This window comes from Canis lupus, chromosome 33 (genome assembly GCF_003254725.2).
Source record: "Canis lupus dingo isolate Sandy chromosome 33, ASM325472v2, whole genome shotgun sequence".
Lineage (NCBI taxonomy): Eukaryota > Metazoa > Chordata > Mammalia > Carnivora > Canidae > Canis > Canis lupus.
The window spans coordinates 5,509,421-5,529,015 of record NC_064275.1 but is presented as its reverse complement, the minus strand read 5'-3'; the positions used below and the strand labels follow the sequence as shown (position 1 = coordinate 5,529,015).

At 36.3% G+C, this 19,595-nt stretch overlaps 1 protein-coding gene across 7 annotated transcripts in view; it reads right to left on the bottom strand.

Annotated features, from left to right (window-relative positions):
- Window positions 1-9,166: 9,166 nt before the first annotated feature.
- LOC112640631 (olfactory receptor 5K1) overlaps window positions 9,167-19,595 on the bottom strand; it is a 29,109-nt gene continuing 18,680 nt past the window's right edge. For 6 of the 7 annotated variants that reach the window (XM_049105253.1, XM_035709997.2, XM_035710001.2 and 3 more), the window contains 2 exons: window positions 19,428-19,542; window positions 9,167-11,088 (listed from right to left, as the gene is read on the bottom strand). In XM_049105253.1, the coding sequence (XP_048961210.1) occupies window positions 10,109-11,077 (969 nt within the window). In that variant the 5' untranslated portion in view covers window positions 11,078-11,088; window positions 19,428-19,542 and the 3' untranslated portion in view covers window positions 9,167-10,108. Of the gene's footprint in view, window positions 11,089-17,039; window positions 17,085-19,427; window positions 19,543-19,595 lie in introns of all 7 variants that reach the window. The other variant, XM_049105254.1, reaches the window with a different exon arrangement.

Sequence of the window (19,595 nt, the reverse complement as noted above, 5' to 3'; positions counted from 1 at the left end):
GTGTCATGTTGTCTACAAAGAATGAAAGTTTGACTTCTTCCTTACTGATTTGGATGCCTTTTATTTCTTCTTGTTGTCTGATTGCTGAGGCTAGGACTTCTAGTGCTATGTTGAACAACAGTGGTGAGAGTGAACATGCCTATCATGTTCCTTACCTTAGGGGAAAAGCTCTAAGTTTTTCCCCATTGAGGATGATATCGAGGTCTTATATATGGCTTTTATGATGTCAAGGTATGTTCCTTCTATCCCTACTTTCTTGAGGGTTTTTATCAAGAATGGATGTTGTACTTTGTTAAATGTTTTTTCTGCATCGATTCAATTTGCTATTATCTTGTTGAGAACTTTTTTTTTTAAGATTTTATTTATTTATTCATGAGAGAGAGAGAGAGAGGCAGAGACAGAGGCAGAGGGAGAAGCAGACTCCCTGTGGGGAGCCTGATGTGGGACTCGATCCTAGGACTCAGGATCACGACCTAAGCCAAAGGCAGATGCGACCACTGAGCCACCCAGGTGCCCCTTGTTGAGAACTTTTGCATCCATGTTCATCAGGATTATTGGTCTGTAATTCCTGTTTTTAGTGGGGTCTTTGTATGGTTTTGGAATCAAGGTAATGCTGGCCTCATAGAATGAGTTTGGAAGGTTTCCTTCTACCCCTATTTTTTGGAAGAGTTTCATAAAGATTAGGCATTAATTCTTCTTTAAATGTTTAGTAGAATTCCCCTAAGAAGTCATCTGGTCCTGGACTCTAGTTTATTTGGAGATATTTGATTACTGATTCAAATCAGTAATCAGCAAATTCAATTTCTTTGCTGGTTATGGGTCTGTTCAAATTTTCTATTTCTTTCTGTTTCAGTTTTGGTAGTTTATATGTTTCTAGGGATTTATCCATTTTTTCCAGATTGTCTTTTTTTTGACATTTAATTATTAATACTACCCTATTATAATTGTTCATATTTCTGAGATGTTGGTTGTGGTCTTTCCTCTTTCATTTGCGATTTTGCCTTTCTCTTTTTGATAAATCTGGCTAGGGGTTTTATCAATTTTGTTAATTCTCTCAAAGAACCGCTCCTAGTTTCGTTGATCTGTTCTTTTTAAAATTTCTACCTCATTTATTTCTTCTCTAATCTTTATATTTCCATCATTCTGTTGGATTTAGGTTTTATTTGCTATTTTTTTTCCAGGTCTGTTAGATGTAAGGTTAGTTGCGTATTTGAGATTTTTCTTACTTCTCGAGGAAGGCTTGTATTACTATATACTTCCCTCTTAATGACTGCCTTTGCTGCGTTCCAAAGGTTTTGAACAGTAGTGTTTTCATTTTCATTTGCTTCCATATATTTTTTTATTTTTCTTTAATTTCCTGGTTGACCCATTCATTCTTTAATTGGATGTTCTTTAACCTCCATGTATTTGTGGTCTTTCCAATTTTTTTCTTGTGGTTGACTTCAAGTCTTTCTGTACTGATCGAGGCCTCATTTGTGACCGAGTATGTGATCTATCCTGGAGAATGTTCCATGTGCATGTGAAAAGAATGTGTTATTCTGCTATTTAGGATGAAATGTTTTAAATATATCTGTTAAGATCATCTGGTCCAGTGTGTCATTCCAAATCATTGTTTCCTTATTGATTTTCTACTTAGATGATCTGTCCATTGCTGTAAAAGTCCCTTAATATTATTGTAGTATTATCAATGAGGTTTTTAAAGTTAATAATTAATTTATATATTTGGCCAATCCCAAGATAGGGGCATATTTACAATTGTTAGATTACTTGTTGGATAGACCCCTTTATTATGATATAGTGCCCTTCTTCATCTCTTCTTATAGTCTTTGTTTTAAAATTTAGTTTGTCTGATATAATTATGGCTACTTCAGCTTTCCTTTGATGTCTGTTAGCATGATAAATTGTTCTTCGCCCGCTGACTTTCAATCTGGAGATGTCTTGGGTCTAAGATGAGTCTCTTGTAAACATATTAATGAGTTTTGTGTTTTTAATCCATTCTGATACCCTATGTCTTTTGTTTTTAAGACTTTATTTATTTATTTATTTTAGGGCACAAGTTGAGGGGAGGCAGAGGGAGAAGGAAAGAGAATCTCAAGCAGACTCTGTGCTGAGTGTGGAGCCTGATGCAGGGCTCGATCTCATGATCATTCAGAGTGCTACTTACATTCAGAGTAATTATTGATATATATGAATTTAGTGCCATCACATTACCTGTGAAGTCAATGTTCCTGTAGATCATCTCTGTTTCTTTCTGGTCTTTGTTGCTTTTGGTCTCTACTGCTCAAAATGTCCCCTTTAATATTTCTTGCAGAGTTGGTTTAGTGTTCACAAACTCCTTTAGTTTTTTTCTTGTCTCTGAAACTCTTTATCTCTCCTTCTATCCTGAATGACAGCCTTGCTGCCAAGTATACTTGGACACATAGTTTTCCCATTTAACATGTTTGAATACATCATGCCACTCTCTTCTGGTCTGCTATGCTTCTGTGGACAGGTCTGCTGCTAACCTTATGTGTCTACACTTGTAGGTTAAGGACCTTTTGTTCCTGGCTGCTTTCAGAATTCTCTGTATTTTGCAAGTTTCACTATGATATATCTTGGTGTTGATCTGTTCTTGTTGATTTTGAGGGGAGTTCTCTGTGCCTTTTGGATTTGGATGCCTGTTTCGTTCCTTGGGTTAGAGAAGTTCTCAGCTATAATTAGTTCAAATAATCCTTCTGCCCTCTTTCTTCTGGGACTTCTATGATATGGATTTTATTGCGCTTGATGGAATTGCTGAAGTCTCTGAGTCTCTATTCATGATCTAATAGTTTTCTTTCTCTGTCCAGTTCAGCTTCATTATTTTCCATAATTTTATCTTCTGTATCATTTATTTATTCCTCTGTGCTTTCCATCTTCATTTCCATCTTCACAACCATTCGGCTTTGCATCTTAGTTATAATATGTTTTATTTCGGCCTCACTAGTTTTTACATCTTTTATTTCCACAGCAAGTGTTTCTCTGGTGTCCTCCATGCTTTTTTCAAGTGCAGCTAGTACTTTTATGACTGTTTCTAAATTCTTGTTTGAAAATATTGCTTATATCTGTTGAGCAAATCCTTGGCTGTGATTTCTTCCTGGTCTTTCTTTTGGGGAGAATTCCTCTGTCTTGTCATTTTGTCTAGTTTTCTGTCGTTTGTGAGTTATGAAAGCTTGTTATGTTTCCTGCTCCTAAGTGTAATGCTATATTAAGAAGGTGTCCTGCTCTGTCCAAGACCTGGTGCTTCAGGGAGTGTTCTGGTGTATGCTGCGTGCTCTCTGCTGGCATGTTTTGTCTGCTCTTTTACACAGATATGTCCTCAGCAGAGTTCCTCCTTGTTTGCAGTGGGGAGTTTTTGGACCTTTAACTAGATGTGCTTTGATTTGTCTGTCAAAATAAACCTGGAAAAAGGAAGGCCTGATTCAAAAAGGAGAAAAGGAAAAGGAACTAAAAAACCCTCAAACAAACAGACAAACAGAAAACCATAAGCCTGATTCCAAAGGAAAAAAAAAGAAAGAAGAAATCTAATCCCAAAATGAGAAAAGTAAATGAAACAAACAAACAAACAAACAAATGAACAATAAAGCCTGATTCAAAAGAAGAGAAAAGAAAAAAAGAAAGCCTGGTCCTATTTCCACCAGAATGGAAGCTGTTGCTTTGGAGCATTCTATGAACAACAGACTTGGTACATGTAGGGGGCATGTGCTGGTTTTCTGAGGGCCAGGTCTGCTGCACTGGCTCATAGTCAGACCTGCTCTGGGAAAGATGCCCCTGCAGGGCTCGGTGTGTGTGGGGGTGTGAGTGTAACTAGCTCCAGTCTCCCCTGGGGACACTGTTTTGATCACTGAAGTCCAACAGTCTTGGTTGTTGTTGGGGGGAGGGCATCATCCAGCTCTCTCATGCCCCCCCCCCTCCCCGGGAGAGGAGCTTGCTCCCTGGCTGTTTAGGAACTCTCACAGAAAAGTGAACAATCTCCCCTCCCATGTCCCAGGCTTTCATCAGATCCCTGCCCCCAACCTGCCTGTGCCCAGGCTGTTGGCATGCTGAGTGCCTCAGTTCTGTGTTTTATATCTGGTGTGGCTAGGATTCAAAACTCCACATCTTAAAGGACCTGCCTGACAAGGCACAGACCTGCTCCCTTCCTCCAGAGGAGAGCCTTGAAGCACTGTGTGTGGTGCTGTACTGTCCCAGAAAAGCAGTCACACAGCCACACAGGTGCCTGGAGTTAATGGTGTAACACAGCAAAAAGCTTTGGCCAGGTTATCTTGCCCTCTGTATACACTTCTGTCTCCTGCTGTTGACGAGCCGCTCAATGGTGCCCAGAGAGCCTTATGTCCTTGGAGAGGCAATCAATATACCTTCTTGCAAATGTACTCCAGGAAGGGGAACATTCTCTCTTGGTGCAACCCAGGGCATCTCCATACAATGCTATCCACTGTCAACTCCCAAGTCTCCACCTTCCTTCACCCCAGGAGCACCACTGCTCACCCAGCTTGACTCCAGTGAATGGCACAGATTTCTGAAACCTCAGAATTTGAGCTCCACTATTTGCAAAAATGTGTGACAGTCCATTTCTCTTGATTCCTCAGTCAATGCTTTTATGAGAGTGTTTTTCTTGCAGGAATCTGATGTGTCGCCCTATTTCCCTTCCCTTCTCTTTCTGTCTTCTCTCCACAAAAAGGGCTTCCTCTGTTCTGTGACACCTCAGCTTTTCTCTACCCCAGTTCACATATCTGCACCCCATGCCGGCCACATTCTCTCCCTCTAATTGTGCAGGTTGTTCTCTTAATCCTCAGATCAATTTCCTATCTGTTCAAAATGATTTGATGTCAACCTAGCTGTGTTCCAGGGACAAGACAAGTCCAGGGTCCCCCTACTACTCTTTCATCTTTACTCTTCCTGATGATTTCTTTATGTGTGAGTTTTGGCAGACTGTGTGCTTCATGGAATTGATCCATTTCATCTAGATCATCAAATGTGTGCACATAAAGTTGTTCATAATATTTCTTTATTGTCTGTTTAATATCCATAAGATGTGCTTGATTTTTAAGAGTTTGAATAGTGAACCAGGAAGTGTTTTCTTATGAAATATTTTTTAAAACATATTGTCTTAAAATATTTTAAAACATATGTAGCATAAAGTCGTTTTCTGTATTTTTAAGATTATCTTTAAAATTAAGTTTTCTGAAGTTTTGGAAGGCATTTATCCATTAACTACAAGATCCATAGAGTATTAGTAAATTTTTGATGATACCAGTACAACGTAAATGTTTATAGTAAATTAGAACTTCTTCTATTTATGTCTTATGAGCTATAGAAGATGGCACTATGATATGACTAGATCTATTAAGTGTAAACAGATAAAGTATTTAGGAATAAATATAGTTACTATGCTATATTGTATATTCATATTGTTTTGCATCACAGCATACTTCCTTTCCTACCTTATGTATCCAGAGCTGGTGCTACAGACATCTTAGTAAATATTCAGTTATGCAACGAGATATTTTATTTGGTCCAATGTAGGAACAATTATCTACTAAAATGCAGGGTTTTTCTCCCCTGCACATAGTCCAAATATAGTCCCTTCCTGACAGATTATAAATATAACCTGAGAGTTATGATATTAAACTGAATTAAAGTTTTAATAGTAAGTGTGATTTCTAGAGTTGAATGGGCTGTAGCTATTACATTTTACTTCTCTGATGCTCAGTCAGCATCACTTATGAACCAATATTTAAAATCATATGGTGAAATTGGTTCAGTGATAAAGCAGACCTGCACCGGCAAGCATTGCCAACTTCAGAGTAATTTTTCTGGGCTGGAAATGGGTAGTAAATGAGGACTAATATAATCCTAAAAAGGAATGGTCTATAAAGGGGAGATAAATGACATGCATAATAGTGTATGTATAAAATAAATATTCTCCATGTCACCAAGCTCTGGAAACTCACATAATTAAGTTCAGCCTGGTAACAGGAAATGGCATATTCAGGTAAATCCCCAATAATCAAAATGTGAAAAGAAAGTATTGCCACCATTAAAAATACCTACAAATTAGCTCAAATGTTAATCTTTGTATACACAATGAGGTCACATTTCAATATTAACTGATGAACCAACACAGAATTTCTTGTTATCATAGTATCAATTCGTAAGTCTCTGAAGTGACAGTGCTTCCTCAGGGAAGTAAGACTTGTCTTATTCAATATTCCTGATTGAACTAACTTCTTAAGAATTAATTTCCCTTTAAACATTTATCCCTGCTTAACACTACCGTCTTCTCATCCATTGTGCCAACATATTAGTCGCTGACACTCGATGCAATAAACATTATTCAAATTCAGTGTGAAACCATCTTGAGAAAGATGTGATAGACCTCATAAAGTTGATGAATGAGTTGGAGAACTCCTTGAAAGAAATGTAAAGTCTCAATGACAAATAGGACCTGGTTAGAGTTAGGACAATTAAAAAGTGAATAATAAATGAGAAAAATAAAAACAAATTCAATGGATAAGAATTTGTGCAAATAAGAATTAGGAGAGACCCTTGGGAGAATTGGTAGAGACTTTGGACATTTTACAAAATTGCTCCATTATCAGTACTTATTACTATTGTTCCTTGAATTCAAAAGTTAAGTAATGTTGTATCTAGTTATCATGCTTTATTCTTCTGGAAAGTAAAGCCAAGAAAAACATTTGACATTTGATTCATTGTTTGTAAATTAGTATACATTTGTGATCCTAATTAAATTTTAGTTAAGTGTAAGATAACATTTATTTCTATAAGTTTTATTATTCAAGATAAAGTCCTAAATAAATCTCTTTTCTCCACTTACTGTGGAATAGTGGTCAAGATTTTAAAAGGATTAATTTTTATGAGACTTTTCTTCCTATGTCCAACAGTACTTAGAAGAAAACAGTCTGTGATTCTGTTTTACCCAGTGGTCATTTCTAACATTTCAGACAGTAGCTTGCGCAGTTCAGAGTTATAGCTTAAAGAAAGATCAGAGCACAACAATGTTAATATCACTTGCTTTATTCCCTAAACATAACTGAAAATCCAGACAAGAAGAACAGGTTGAGAAAGCCTCACTTTTAAGAACTGTTCCAAAGTCAAAATTTATTTCATAAAAGGAGATTTGGGAAGCATTTATAATAAGATAAGAGGTAGGTATCACCCTAGAAATAATGATGTAGTGAGTTGGGGGATAAAAGGAAAATCAGAAGGAAATAATTGGAGTTTGCTGAGATAGGGCTCTGTGACTTATATTCCCAGGGGCGTGTTCTGGGAATGAGATGGGGAGACAGTAGAATGTTCATTGAAGTTTGGAGAAATATGGCAAAAGGAATCTTCCAGAGAGACTCATGAAAACATCCAAAAGCTTGCATTGAATCTAAACTGCGTGTCATCAGAAGTGCAAAAATGATGCCCTTCAGCCTTTTTTGTGGACCTTTTCTTCAGCTAGGTGCTGGTATATGTCAATTACCAAATACCAGTATTTCCCTCTTCTTGAATATCCTAGAGGAGATGGTCAAGAGAATTCACTTAGAAATTGGCATTGAGAAAGAGCAAGAGAGACCAAGATAGCAGACTTGACAGGAGTTAAATAGTATGTGTTTTAGCTGCAATCATGCTTCCATATCTAGCCTGGGAACTAGTTGTGAATGCAGAAATCAAAACTGATAGTGGCACCAAGAGATAACCAGAAAGTCAGAGAGGATTGAATATCTCAGAAAAATATAGCAGGGACAGAGCTCTATCTGTAGCATGACATCTATCATCAATGCCATGGTATCAGACAAGTACCTGTACATTTAAGTGCAGTTAAGGAAGGATGGGGGTAGGGTTAGGCAAATCCTAAATTTATGGCATTAATATTAGAAACAACCAGGGACACCTGGGTGGCTCAGTCTGTTGAGCCTTCAGCTCTTGGTTGGGGCTCATGTCATGATCTCAGGGTTGTGAAACTGAGCCCCAAACCGGGCTCCAAACTCAGTGCAGAGTCCACTTGAGATTCTTTCTCCCTCCCCCTCCACTTCTTCCTCCACTTGTGCTCTCTCTAAAATAAATAAATAAATAAATAAATAAATAAATAAATAAATAATAACCAAGATATGTCTCCATTTCAAATCTTGGAATGTCTAATTACATGGTATTAGCTAGGTTAGATTTTTTTGAAGGTCACAAATAGAAATGAAGTGATGATAAGTTTGTATTCATGAGTTAGGGGGTTGGAAATACTAAATACTATGTTCCCACAACTTTTTCTAAATAAACTCAGCATGTTGACTTTCCATGTGAAGTCAGCTTAAGTGGCTGGCTAGCCTGGACCAGAGCTGCATCTTGACAATTGCCTTTTGGGAATTTAGATGTGACCTCAGAGCATCAAGAGAAGATGTAGAAGAGGGCATTTTTCTTTTTTTTTTTTTTCTTTATTTTTTTTATTGGTGTTCAATTTACTAACATACAGAATAACACCCAGTGCCCGTCACCCATTCACTCCCACCCCCCGCCCTCCTCCCCTTCTACCACCCCTAGTTCGTTTCCCAGAGTTAGCAGTCTTTACGTTCTGTCTCCCTTTCTGATATTTCCCACACATTTCTTCTCCCTTCCCTTATTTTCCCTTTCACTATTATTTATATTCCCCAAATGAATGAGAACATATAATGTTTGTCCTTCTCCGACTGACTTACTTCACTCATTTTTCTTTTCAGTATTGGACCTTCTTCATCCAGGAGTTAGTCATTATTATTTTTTAAAGTTTTTTTAAATTTTTATTTATTTATGATAGTCACAGAGAGAGAGAGAGAGAGAGAGAGAGAGAGAGAGAGGCAGAGACATAGGCAAAGGGAGAAGCAGGCTTCATGCACCCGGAGCCTGACGTGGGATTCGATCCCGGGTCTCCAGGATCGCGCCCTGGGCCAAAGGCAGGCGCTAAACCGCTGCACCACCCAGGGATCCCCAGGAGTTAGTCATTAAAATCATGACAATGTTCTATTATTTAAGCAGATTAAAAAGCTGGTATTTTGTTAACTGATATATCCTAGCACCAAGAGTAGTGCTTGCACTTAGCAAGTTCTCGGGAAACCTATGTTGAATAAATAAATGAAAAGTAATTCTTTCATTTTGCCACATTAAAATCATTAAATTCTTGAAAATAAACAAATAAAATCATTTAATTCCACTTACATTCCACAACTTCAGGTTTTGCAGTGGTGAGAAGAAAAAATAAGTAATTATTATACATAAGCCCTACCCACAGTTCAACAATCATACCTTCATGTCTGTATATGACATAGTATTGTCCTCATTATTGGACCCTTTCCTCACCTCTCAAGATGGAGGATAGAGTTGTTTAGTTTAGCTAACTGACAATAGAGGCTCTTTGAATCTCACGTGAAGTTTAATTACTTGCCTGGGGCTTTATGTTATAGCATCTTTATGAGTGTACATTTGGGAGTAAATAACTCTCTCTGAAGATAACTACTCTTGAAGTTGACATTCTGTGTGTAATTATGCAACTCCATTGGAACCTTAACTTGGGAATATACTACTCACTTTTATTTGACACCTTCACTTTCTTACTACCTCTGTCTTAACAATAGTGTCTCCCACAATGCTATTAAAACTGCATCCTCAAAATTTACTTGCTTCGACTTTGTCTCCCATGGTTGTGAGGGATTTCACTGTTTGAGTGTTCATATCCCCTTAAAATCTTCAGCCTAACTGGAGTGCTCATGCTCTAAGCTGTTAAAGCTGACTGGCTGTAAATGCTAAATAGAATTCTCCTTTATATGTGTAACTGATAATTTTGTTGTTTTCCTTTTTGGAGCTGATAATCCCAATCCCCCTGATGCAGACACAGTCCATGAGCTTGGCAACATTCTAAGCTGTTTCTTGAAGGAATTTACAAGTTTGGTTTTGATTTTTGTTATTTTGAATTAAGATTTAGCACAGTTTTCTCTTTCCTGTATATTTTTTCCCATATGTATTGCTTCCTCAATTGATTTTATTATGATATATTTTATATATAACTTGTGCATTTTTTTCTGTGTATTTTCACTTGGAAGAATTTTCCACTTTTAAATCACTAAGCTACAGTCGATATCATTTGTTTCCAACTTTCATGAGATTTTTTTTTCCTCAAAATTTTTCTCAGGACAGTTATTACTTCTTTATTTCTCAGGCTATAAATAAAAGGATTTAGTAAGGGAACTACTATTGTAAACAAAATAGCAGCTGGGATATCTTTATCCCCTTGTTCAAGCAAATTTGGTCTAATGTACATGAAAAAAAGAGATCCATAGAACAATGAAACAGACAAAAAGTGAGATGCACAGGTGGAAAATGCTTTGACCCTTCCTTCTTTGGATTTCATTTTGAAAATAGTAAAGAGAATGTAGAAGTAAGATATTAATACGCTGCCTATGGTGAAGACTTGGATGGATCCTGAAAAAATAAATAGTACTAGTTCATTGACATAAGGATCAATACAGGAGAGTCTGTATAAAGGAAGAATATCACAGTAAAAGTGATTAATTTGATGAGACCCACAGAAAGTTAGCCTAAGGAGAAGCCCTACGTGAATCATGGAATGCAGGTTTCCTGCTATGTAGGCCCCTGTGGTCATCTGAAGGCAGAGCTTCTTCGACATCATGGTGTGGTACTGCAGTGGGCTGCAGATGGCCACATAGCGGTCATAGGCCATTGCTGCCAGGAGAAAGCAGTCTGCAGTTTCAACAGTGCAAAGAAAATAAAATTGTCCCATGCACTCATAGAGGGAAACCATCCTGTTCTCAGAAAAGAAGTTCTCTAACATCTTGGGAGTAATGGCCGATGCACAGCAAGAATCCACAAGAGCCAGGTTGCCCAGAAAGATGTACATGGGCATGTGAAGATGATGCTCTTTTGATATCAGTACCACCAGGCCCAGATTCCCCACCATGGTGATGAGATAGATGGCAAAGAACACCACAAACAGAAGGGTCTTCAACTCTGGGTGATCTGTAAATCCTGTGAGGATAAACTCACTTTTCAGGGTATGATTTTCTTCAGCCATTCCTTACTTCCCTGTTGAGAAAACAATTGTGGAGAAATTAGGTACTAATTTATAATATGTCCAATTTGACTGCTAAGCTAAGTTCAGAAGGACGAATTCTATAAGGCCTTCACATGTTATATGGATTTGGCACATGCCCAATTCTGGACTGTATCAATCTCCTGAAGTTATTATGTAGGGAGCTACTCTTTTAACATTTTTCTAGCATATTTTCAAGAAAAATTATATGCACAGGGAAGGCTTTTGAGATCTTAAGAGGAATATTCAGTGCAAAACTCCTCTATATGGGTTAGGTAAAGATGATTCATAATTTAAGTATCAGCTATTAGTACCAGTGTCTTCAAATAATTTCAATGATTATATATATACTGATTAACAATGATGTTGAGAAAACTATTTCATACAATCATGTTCAAAGCAGCATTATTCACAGTAGCCAAAATTCTAAACAACTCAATGTCCCTTGATGAATGAAAGGATGAACAAAATGTGATATATATATATATATATACAATGAAATATTATTCAACCTTAAAAAGGAATGAAATTCTGACACATGTTAAAATATGGGTGAACCTTGAAGATGTCATGCTAAGTGAAATAACACTAGACACAAAAGAACCAATGCTGTATGATTCCACTTACATGAATTAAAGTCATCAAATTCAGAGAGACAGGAAGTAGAATGATAGGTCAGCAAGAGGGAGAAAATGGGTGGTTTTTGTTTAATATGTTTGGAGTTTCATTTTGGCAAGGTAAAAGAGTTCTGGAAATAGTGATGATGGCTGCAAAATATAAATGCATTTAATGCCACTAATCTGTATACTTAAATATGATTAAAATGTTATTATTTATATTTATCACCATAAAAAATTTTTAAAAGACTATTTTCATTTGTAAATTCTTAGCAATTTACTGTCACCAATGATAAGAGAATATACATTTAAAAATAAAATGCTTTGGGTGAAAAATAGTGCTATTTCGAGGTACTTAAAACTCTGGGTGTTGGGAAGGGGAAGCAGACGGGAGAGAGAGAAAGATGGAAAAGAAAAAAAAGGGCTGTATTAAAAATATTCTAGGACATTTATGATACCATTTATGCATACAATGTATGCAAAGTTATTCATATATGCATAAGAAATTTAAATGTTATCAGAAGAAATTGGAGAAATCTTAAGGATTAAAAATTGATAAATTCAATTATCTAACTATATATCAAAAATGTCATGAGTAAAATCAAATATGAAATGCAAACTGGAAAATTATTGCAATAAATATGATAATACTTCTATAGTTTTATAGTTTTATTCTAGAAATACCTTATAGAAATCAGTAGGAATAATCACTAGAAAAAATATAAAGGAAAGGAATAGAAAAATCTCAAAAGAAATACAATTTTCACAAAATAAAAATGCTTTATTTCATTACTAATCAGAAATATCATTTTAAATTAGGTGGGGAAATTTATTTTCCTTATCAAAATAGAATGTTTATTTTATTTTTATTTTTATTATTTTTTTCAAAATATAATTTTTTAAAAAAGAAATGATTTATATTGTCTAACATACAGTGAGATGGGAACTGAAATGCATGCCTCATAGAAGTATAAATTGGTGCCATCATTGGAAAATAATTTGGTTATAGGTTAACAAAACTCTTAACTATTCATACCCTGTGACTAGTAACTACAAATCTAACAGAAAGAAATAATTAGAATCCCAGTTAAAGACTTACATATAATGATGTCCACTGTAAAGTTATTTTTAATAGTGAAAAATTGAAAACACCTAAGTGGTAAACATTTGTTCAGTCTGATCAGCTAAGTGTGAAGCAACCATATGATGGTATATTGTGCAATCATTATTTCCTATTCACTACAATGATAAAATTGACATAATAAAACATGTGAAACATAAAATATAATATTCATACACAGAATAATACTAATTTTCCAAATAAATACCTACTATGAATATAAAGGAAAGACAGCACAGAAACACATTAAAATGTTAATACTGGTTTTCTCTGTGCAATGGGACTTATAGGTCACTTTTTCTTTATATTTTCCTCTATTTGAAATTCTCTACCATGAATATTGCTTTTATAATCAGAATACAAAACTTTTATTAAATAAATTCAAAGACATGCTATGTTTTATAACTTATTAGCCCACAATAATCATTGGGGATCTAATGACTGTTTTCTGCACTTCACAGTTTTATTGTGGATAACATCATAATGGGTGTATTGAGGACGTATCTGCTCCATCTCTGTGATAATGACATTCATGATTATAAATAATAATAATTTGCTGACAATCTTGCATGTATCTTGAGTCATTCAGAAATATATTCACATCTTGTGGTAATGTATTCTTAAGGAAACATGTTTCTATGTAAAGCAATGATTCTATGGTACCAAGTTTTATTCTTTCAACAGTGTCAAGTGTTTCCTTGATACTTTAAGCTTCTATAATTTATTAAACTTTGAGCATACTTTTAAAATGTCAATGATCTATCCCTTACATTTTTCCTTATTGATAGAGTTCTAGTTTATTGAAGAATGCTTTATTTAAACCTAGTGTTGTTTATTTTAGTTAATTCGAGAATCATTTGTTCATGGACCTGGTATTTACTAAATGCCTGCTCTGTGCTACATACTTTCTTAGAAGATGATCAATTGATCCTCTGGACCTTTCCACATTGATAGTTTTCCGGATATTCCTTGTCCATAACACTTGTCCATATTCCAGGAACAGAGGAAAGGCATTTTGGACATGTAAAAAGATCTCTTCTCTTTTGCCTTCCTGAAAATATTATTAACTGTTAAATCTCAGACTATTTTGGATTGATTCCTTTAGGAGCAATATTCTAAAAATGAACATTTGAAGTCTCTATAATTTGAATTAGTTTTTAATTAAATCACTTACTCTTGGCAACCTGAAGTCTAAAAATGAATATTTAAAATCTATATAAGTATAATTTGAATAATTTTTTCATTAAATGCCTTACATTTGCCAGCTTGAAGTTACATAGTAAGATTTCCTTCAGTTTTCCCAGTTGATTATAATCAGTCAGACGGAAGTAAGATTTACATTGATATTTTATTTCTCCAAGAACCAGAAGAGAAATTGGAAAGTTCCCTCAAATTACGTCAAAGTTTAAAAGAATGGCTTAAAATTACAGGTGACCTTTGAACAGCACAGACTTGAACTGTGCACATCCACTTAACTATGGGCTTTTTTTTTCCTGTATGATATAGTGCTGTAAACATGTTTTCTCTTCCTTATGATTTTCCTAATAGCATTTTCTTTTTTCCAGCTGACTTTGTTGTAATAATACAGTATAACATATAAAATAGGTACTAATTGACAATTTATGTTGTCAAAAAGGCTTCTCGTTAACTACAATGAATAGAAGTTAAGATTTGGGGGTCAAAAGTTATATGTGGATTTTTAATTATACATGGGGTCAGCATTGTTTGCACCCACGTTGTTCAAGGGTTAACTGTATATTACTTTCTCATATGATTGGTTGGAAATGTTCAACACAAACAGTTTAAACATCATTTCATTATAGAGGCTAATCTATTTCATCTGCTAAATTGTAAGTTATATTGCAAACCATATTACTTAAAGAGGTTTCAAAAATACTGTTAATGTTTCCTGTTATTACTATAAAATTACACCTTATTTATTTTTGGTAAATTTAGGCTTCTCTTAAATTCAGAAGTGAGACAAATGAATTATAGTCATTTGTCTAATTTTTAGACAATAGACTTTACATTTAAGGAGAGACTTAAAAGAACTTAAAAGATTGAAAAATAAGAATTGCAACACAAAAAGCTTAAAGAACTTAAAGAAATGTTTCTGGGGGTTAATATTTCCAACAACAACAAAAATATGTCTTATATACTTGCTCACCTGGATTTCCCTGATAAGAGTTTTCTAAAAGCTAGTTGATTGTCTGGTGCTGATTTTTAAAGTAGATCCAGATATAAAACTATTCTTATGGTTGTTTAGAAAAATATTTCTACTGACAGGCCAGTGATAATATTTCTGTCACGGGTAGAGAATGGTTTAAATATTTTAAATAATTCTGAGGGGATTTTACTGGCATTGACATCAAGTATAACCTGAGAGACTAATTTTTTAAAACATTACTACATACTGAATGGGAATAATTAAGTCTATCCTTTGAGACCTGGAGAGTAAAGCAAATGCCATTTCTAAACACATTTAAGGACCGTGTTTTGATTTTTTTTGAAGATTATATTTATTTATTCATGAGAGACACAGAGAGAGAGAGGCAGAGACATAGGCAGAGGGAGAAGCAGGCTCCATGCAGGGAGCCAGATGTGGGACTCTATCCAGGGTCTCCAGGATCAGGCCCTGGGCTGAAGGTGGTGCTAAATCGCTGAGCCACCCGAGCTGCCCTGTGCTTTGATTTTAATGTATTTGCATTTATACCACTTATCCTTATCATCAATCTGAATATAGAATCCTAGGCTGAAAGAAAAAATTCCACTGGACTGGAAGAAGTGGAAGCTAAGCTAGGATCTATTGTCACAGAGAAAAGAACGTGTAGAATGAGCAGGGGTCAGAAAGTGGCACTTTTCCCACCTTTTTAAAAACTCAATTCTAAGATCTTCCGTTGAAAAAATATTCATAATGTGTTTAATCTTATATTTTAGTTACTAGAATAAACTTTAATTTTTTTCTTGCAAATCCAGAAGCAGCTTCTCAAAAAGCTCCTTTTCCTCAAACTACTCCCTTATTTAGGACTCTCCCATCATTTATAGTGGAATGACTCCCCATTGCCCATCAACCTCAATCTCAATTTGTTTGGTTGATTACTTATCTTGATTGCCCTACCTCTTCATCATTTGATCTTGTTTCCTAAGTTTATATTCTGCTCTTCCCATATGCCATGCCTATGCCAACCCCTTCTCTTCATGCTTCTCTGAATAAGTCACATTCTTCATTTTGTGCCTTTAGCCTCATCTGTAGTAATCCACCATTTTCTTTCATCTATGAGAACCCTATCCCCTTTTCATCTTCAGACCAACGTCCATATAGCTTTCCTGGGATAAACTTACCTGTTTTCTTCCCAACCTCCTAAGCTCTTGTTGCCCACGTAATACCTCCCAGGTCTCAGTATTTGCCTTGTACAGTCCCCTGGCATTTCATAGGTTAACTCTGGCTTCTCTCCACTTGATTACAATCTCACTAACCTTAGTGTCATGGGTATTTCTGGGATATACCCAAAGAACACAACAAAGAACAAAGCAGAAAAAAAAATCCCTTCCCCCAGAACTAAAATTCTAGAGCAATGTGACTGTTTTAGGTGAGGATCACATTTCTCTGACAATGTAGGACTCAGTGTGTGCCAGGAGGGCAGCATGGGGAAACTTCCCCCTATAATGAGAGCTTGTTAAGAAATGATGGGGGACTGAGTGGGAAATATCAGACAGGGAGACAAAACACGAGAGACTCCTAACTCTGAGAATTGAACAAGGGGTGGTGGAAAGGGAGGTGGGCAGGAGGATGGGGTGACTGGGTGATGGGCACAGAGGGGGGCACTTGACGGGATGAACAGTGGGTGTTATGCTATATGTTGGCAAATTGAACTCCAATAAAAATATACAAAAAAATGATGGGGTTAAGAGAAAGCTTTTGTTTTTTACAAAAGCAACTGTGAAAGAATAATGAATGTTGCTTCTAACTTACTACTCCATTCTTAACTCATGAAATAATGTGGAATTGGTGAAAGATTCCTGGGGTCAGTGAAAAGAATCATGTAGCTCATTAGTTGTTATTCTACTTTTTTCTTACAAATTTATGAAAAAATTTATGCTTACTTAAAACTTTTGGAAAGTCTTTACGTTTAGTACCACACAACAGCTGCCCTTTATTGCTACATTTATTCACACTTTCATGTGATAAATACTTTATGGTACCTACTGTGAGCATCACAATGACAGATTCTGTGCTCTTGAAGCTTCCACTCTAAGAGGAGAGTGGGGAAGCAGATGTTAATACATACATACTAAATAAGAAAAATAGAAAAAAAATAGTAAGTGCTATGGTGAGGACAAAATTGCATACTGTTGAAAAAGACTGGCTGGAAGTTACTTTAGATCAGATGGTTTGAAAGGCTCTGCAGGAGGGATGCCTGAGTGGCTCAGCGATTGAGCGTCCTGGGATCGAGTCCCTCAGGGGGCTCCCTGCGAGGAGCCTGCTTCTCCCTCTGCCTGTGTCTCTGCCTCTGTCTTTGTTCTCTCATGAATAAATAAATAAATAAATCTTAAAAAAAAAAGTGCTGTAGGAAAAGTTAGCAGTCAATCTGAGACACGAGTAGTGAGAAGCCAGCCATAGCAGTCTGGCTAAGAGGATGATAGTTATAGAGGCAGAAATAAGTTTTGCATAAAACTTATTTAGGACTCTAAATGAATTCTTGTTTAGAACGCATTAAAGCCGGGGAAAGTGTTTGGTGATGGGATTGAAGAGTTGATCTTGTAGAATTTGTAACACAGAGCATAGAGTTTGCATTTCATTCTCAGTGCAAGGAGAAGCCTCAGGAGGGTGTATCAGCTTTCTATTGCTGCTGTAACAATTTGCCACAAACTTAGTCATTAAAAATAACACAGATTTGTTCTTTCATAGTTCTGGAGGTTAGAAGTCCTAAGTGAGTCTCGCTGGTCTAAAATTAGAGTGTCAACATCCCTTGTGGAAGCTGTAGGTGAGAATCTGTTTCTTTGCCTTTTCTAGCTTTTGGAGCCTGCCTACGTTTCTTGGTTCATGGTCCTCTTTCACTTTCAAAGCCTGAAATGGCCATTCAGATCTTTTTCACATTGTATCCCTCTGATTTTGACTCTTCTGCTTTGTTTCAACATTTAAAATATTACATTGGGCCCACCTGGATGGTCCAGGGCTGTTTAATTCCCTCTCCGATGTAGTGTAAACATATCCATAATTTCCAAAGATTAGGATGAAGACATCTCTGGTGGGCCATTATTCTGCTTACCAAACCAAAGTTTTTCAAGCAGGGAAATGGCATTACCTTATTTACATTTTAATAATACTCTATTGGTCTGTCAGAAAATGGATCATAAAGGGTGAAGGTGGGAGTGAGGAGATAGGCAAGGAGGATATGGGGCAGTAGTTCAGAATTAGGATGATAGTGACATAGAGGAATGCAGATGGATTTGGATTATGTTTTGGGGATGAGTCAACAGGATTTGAGAGGGAGAGACGAGAGGGTTAAAAAGCTAGCAAGAAAAACGCCTAGATTTTTTTGCCTGGAGCATTCAAGGAGAAGGTGGAAGTAGCATTTATTGAATTGAAAGAGAGGAGCAGAGATGCTTTCTTGGTGGGGGACGGGTGGAGGTAGAAATAGGAGTTTTATTTTATCAATGTTATGTTTGAAATGCATATCAGTTACCCAAGCGGAGAAGTAAAAAAGGCAATTGAGGATGAAAGATAAGGCTGGAGATTAGGAGTCATTGGCATGTGGATATTCAAAGCCTTGAAACCGAGTGAGATCATCCAGAGAGAGTGGGAAGGCAGAAGAGAGAGGCGTGATCAGGAGAGAGGCCTTGGGACTTTCTGTTTTGGATTAGATCAGATTATCTCGCATGCAAAATGCCTGGTGGGCATGAAATGTAAGGATACGGAAATTACAGAAGTATCCTAAAAATCATGAGGTCAGAACGCCAAATCAAGGACCTTGAATTTTAGCCCTGAATAAAGTTGTCAAGGGACAGACTCTATCAAACCTGAGTTTTAGAAAAAACCATTGTGTGTGTGACTCATTGCTCTATTCTGTACGCTATATTTTGAATGTTGATATGGCAAGGATGAGACGTTAATCAACAAGTGTTTGGGTGCCCCTTATGTACCATGTAAGATTAAAGCTGTGGAATAAAGATGACTCTAAGATTTTTATGTGTAAAAAAAGCAAATACAACAAAAAGAGCCAATTTAATGTGACGAATGTGGTTTTGCTTTTCTAGTCATGTTTGACTCATCATCAAAAGTTGGTGGTGCGTGTTATAATGCCAAGCAATGTGCTAATAAGCAGTAGTAATTCACAGCGGTATAAGACCTAATTCCTCTATGCTGTGACTTACTGTATTGAGGAGGCATCATGTAAACAAATAATTAGAATGCAGAGTGATAGAACCAATGGTATAATCATACATTCAGAACTGTGTGAGAAACAGATGGAAGTGACTTAATTTGCCTGTGTGTGTGTAAAAGGTTTTCTGTAGGAAAAGTGTCTTTTCCCAGGTAAAATAATACTTTAGAGATCAAATCTGCATGAGGGAAGAGCAAATGCAGCCTCCAAACCTTTCTCCAGATTCTCATTTTTTCCTTGGGGAAGTAGTCGCCACTGCTGCCAAACTCTCGGTAGCCACAAGAAGACATTCTTCTTCCATTTACTCTGGCCCAAATGATTGATTCCCTGCAGTGCAGAAATTATAGAGGGATAAATTGTACATGACTAGACTTGGAGAT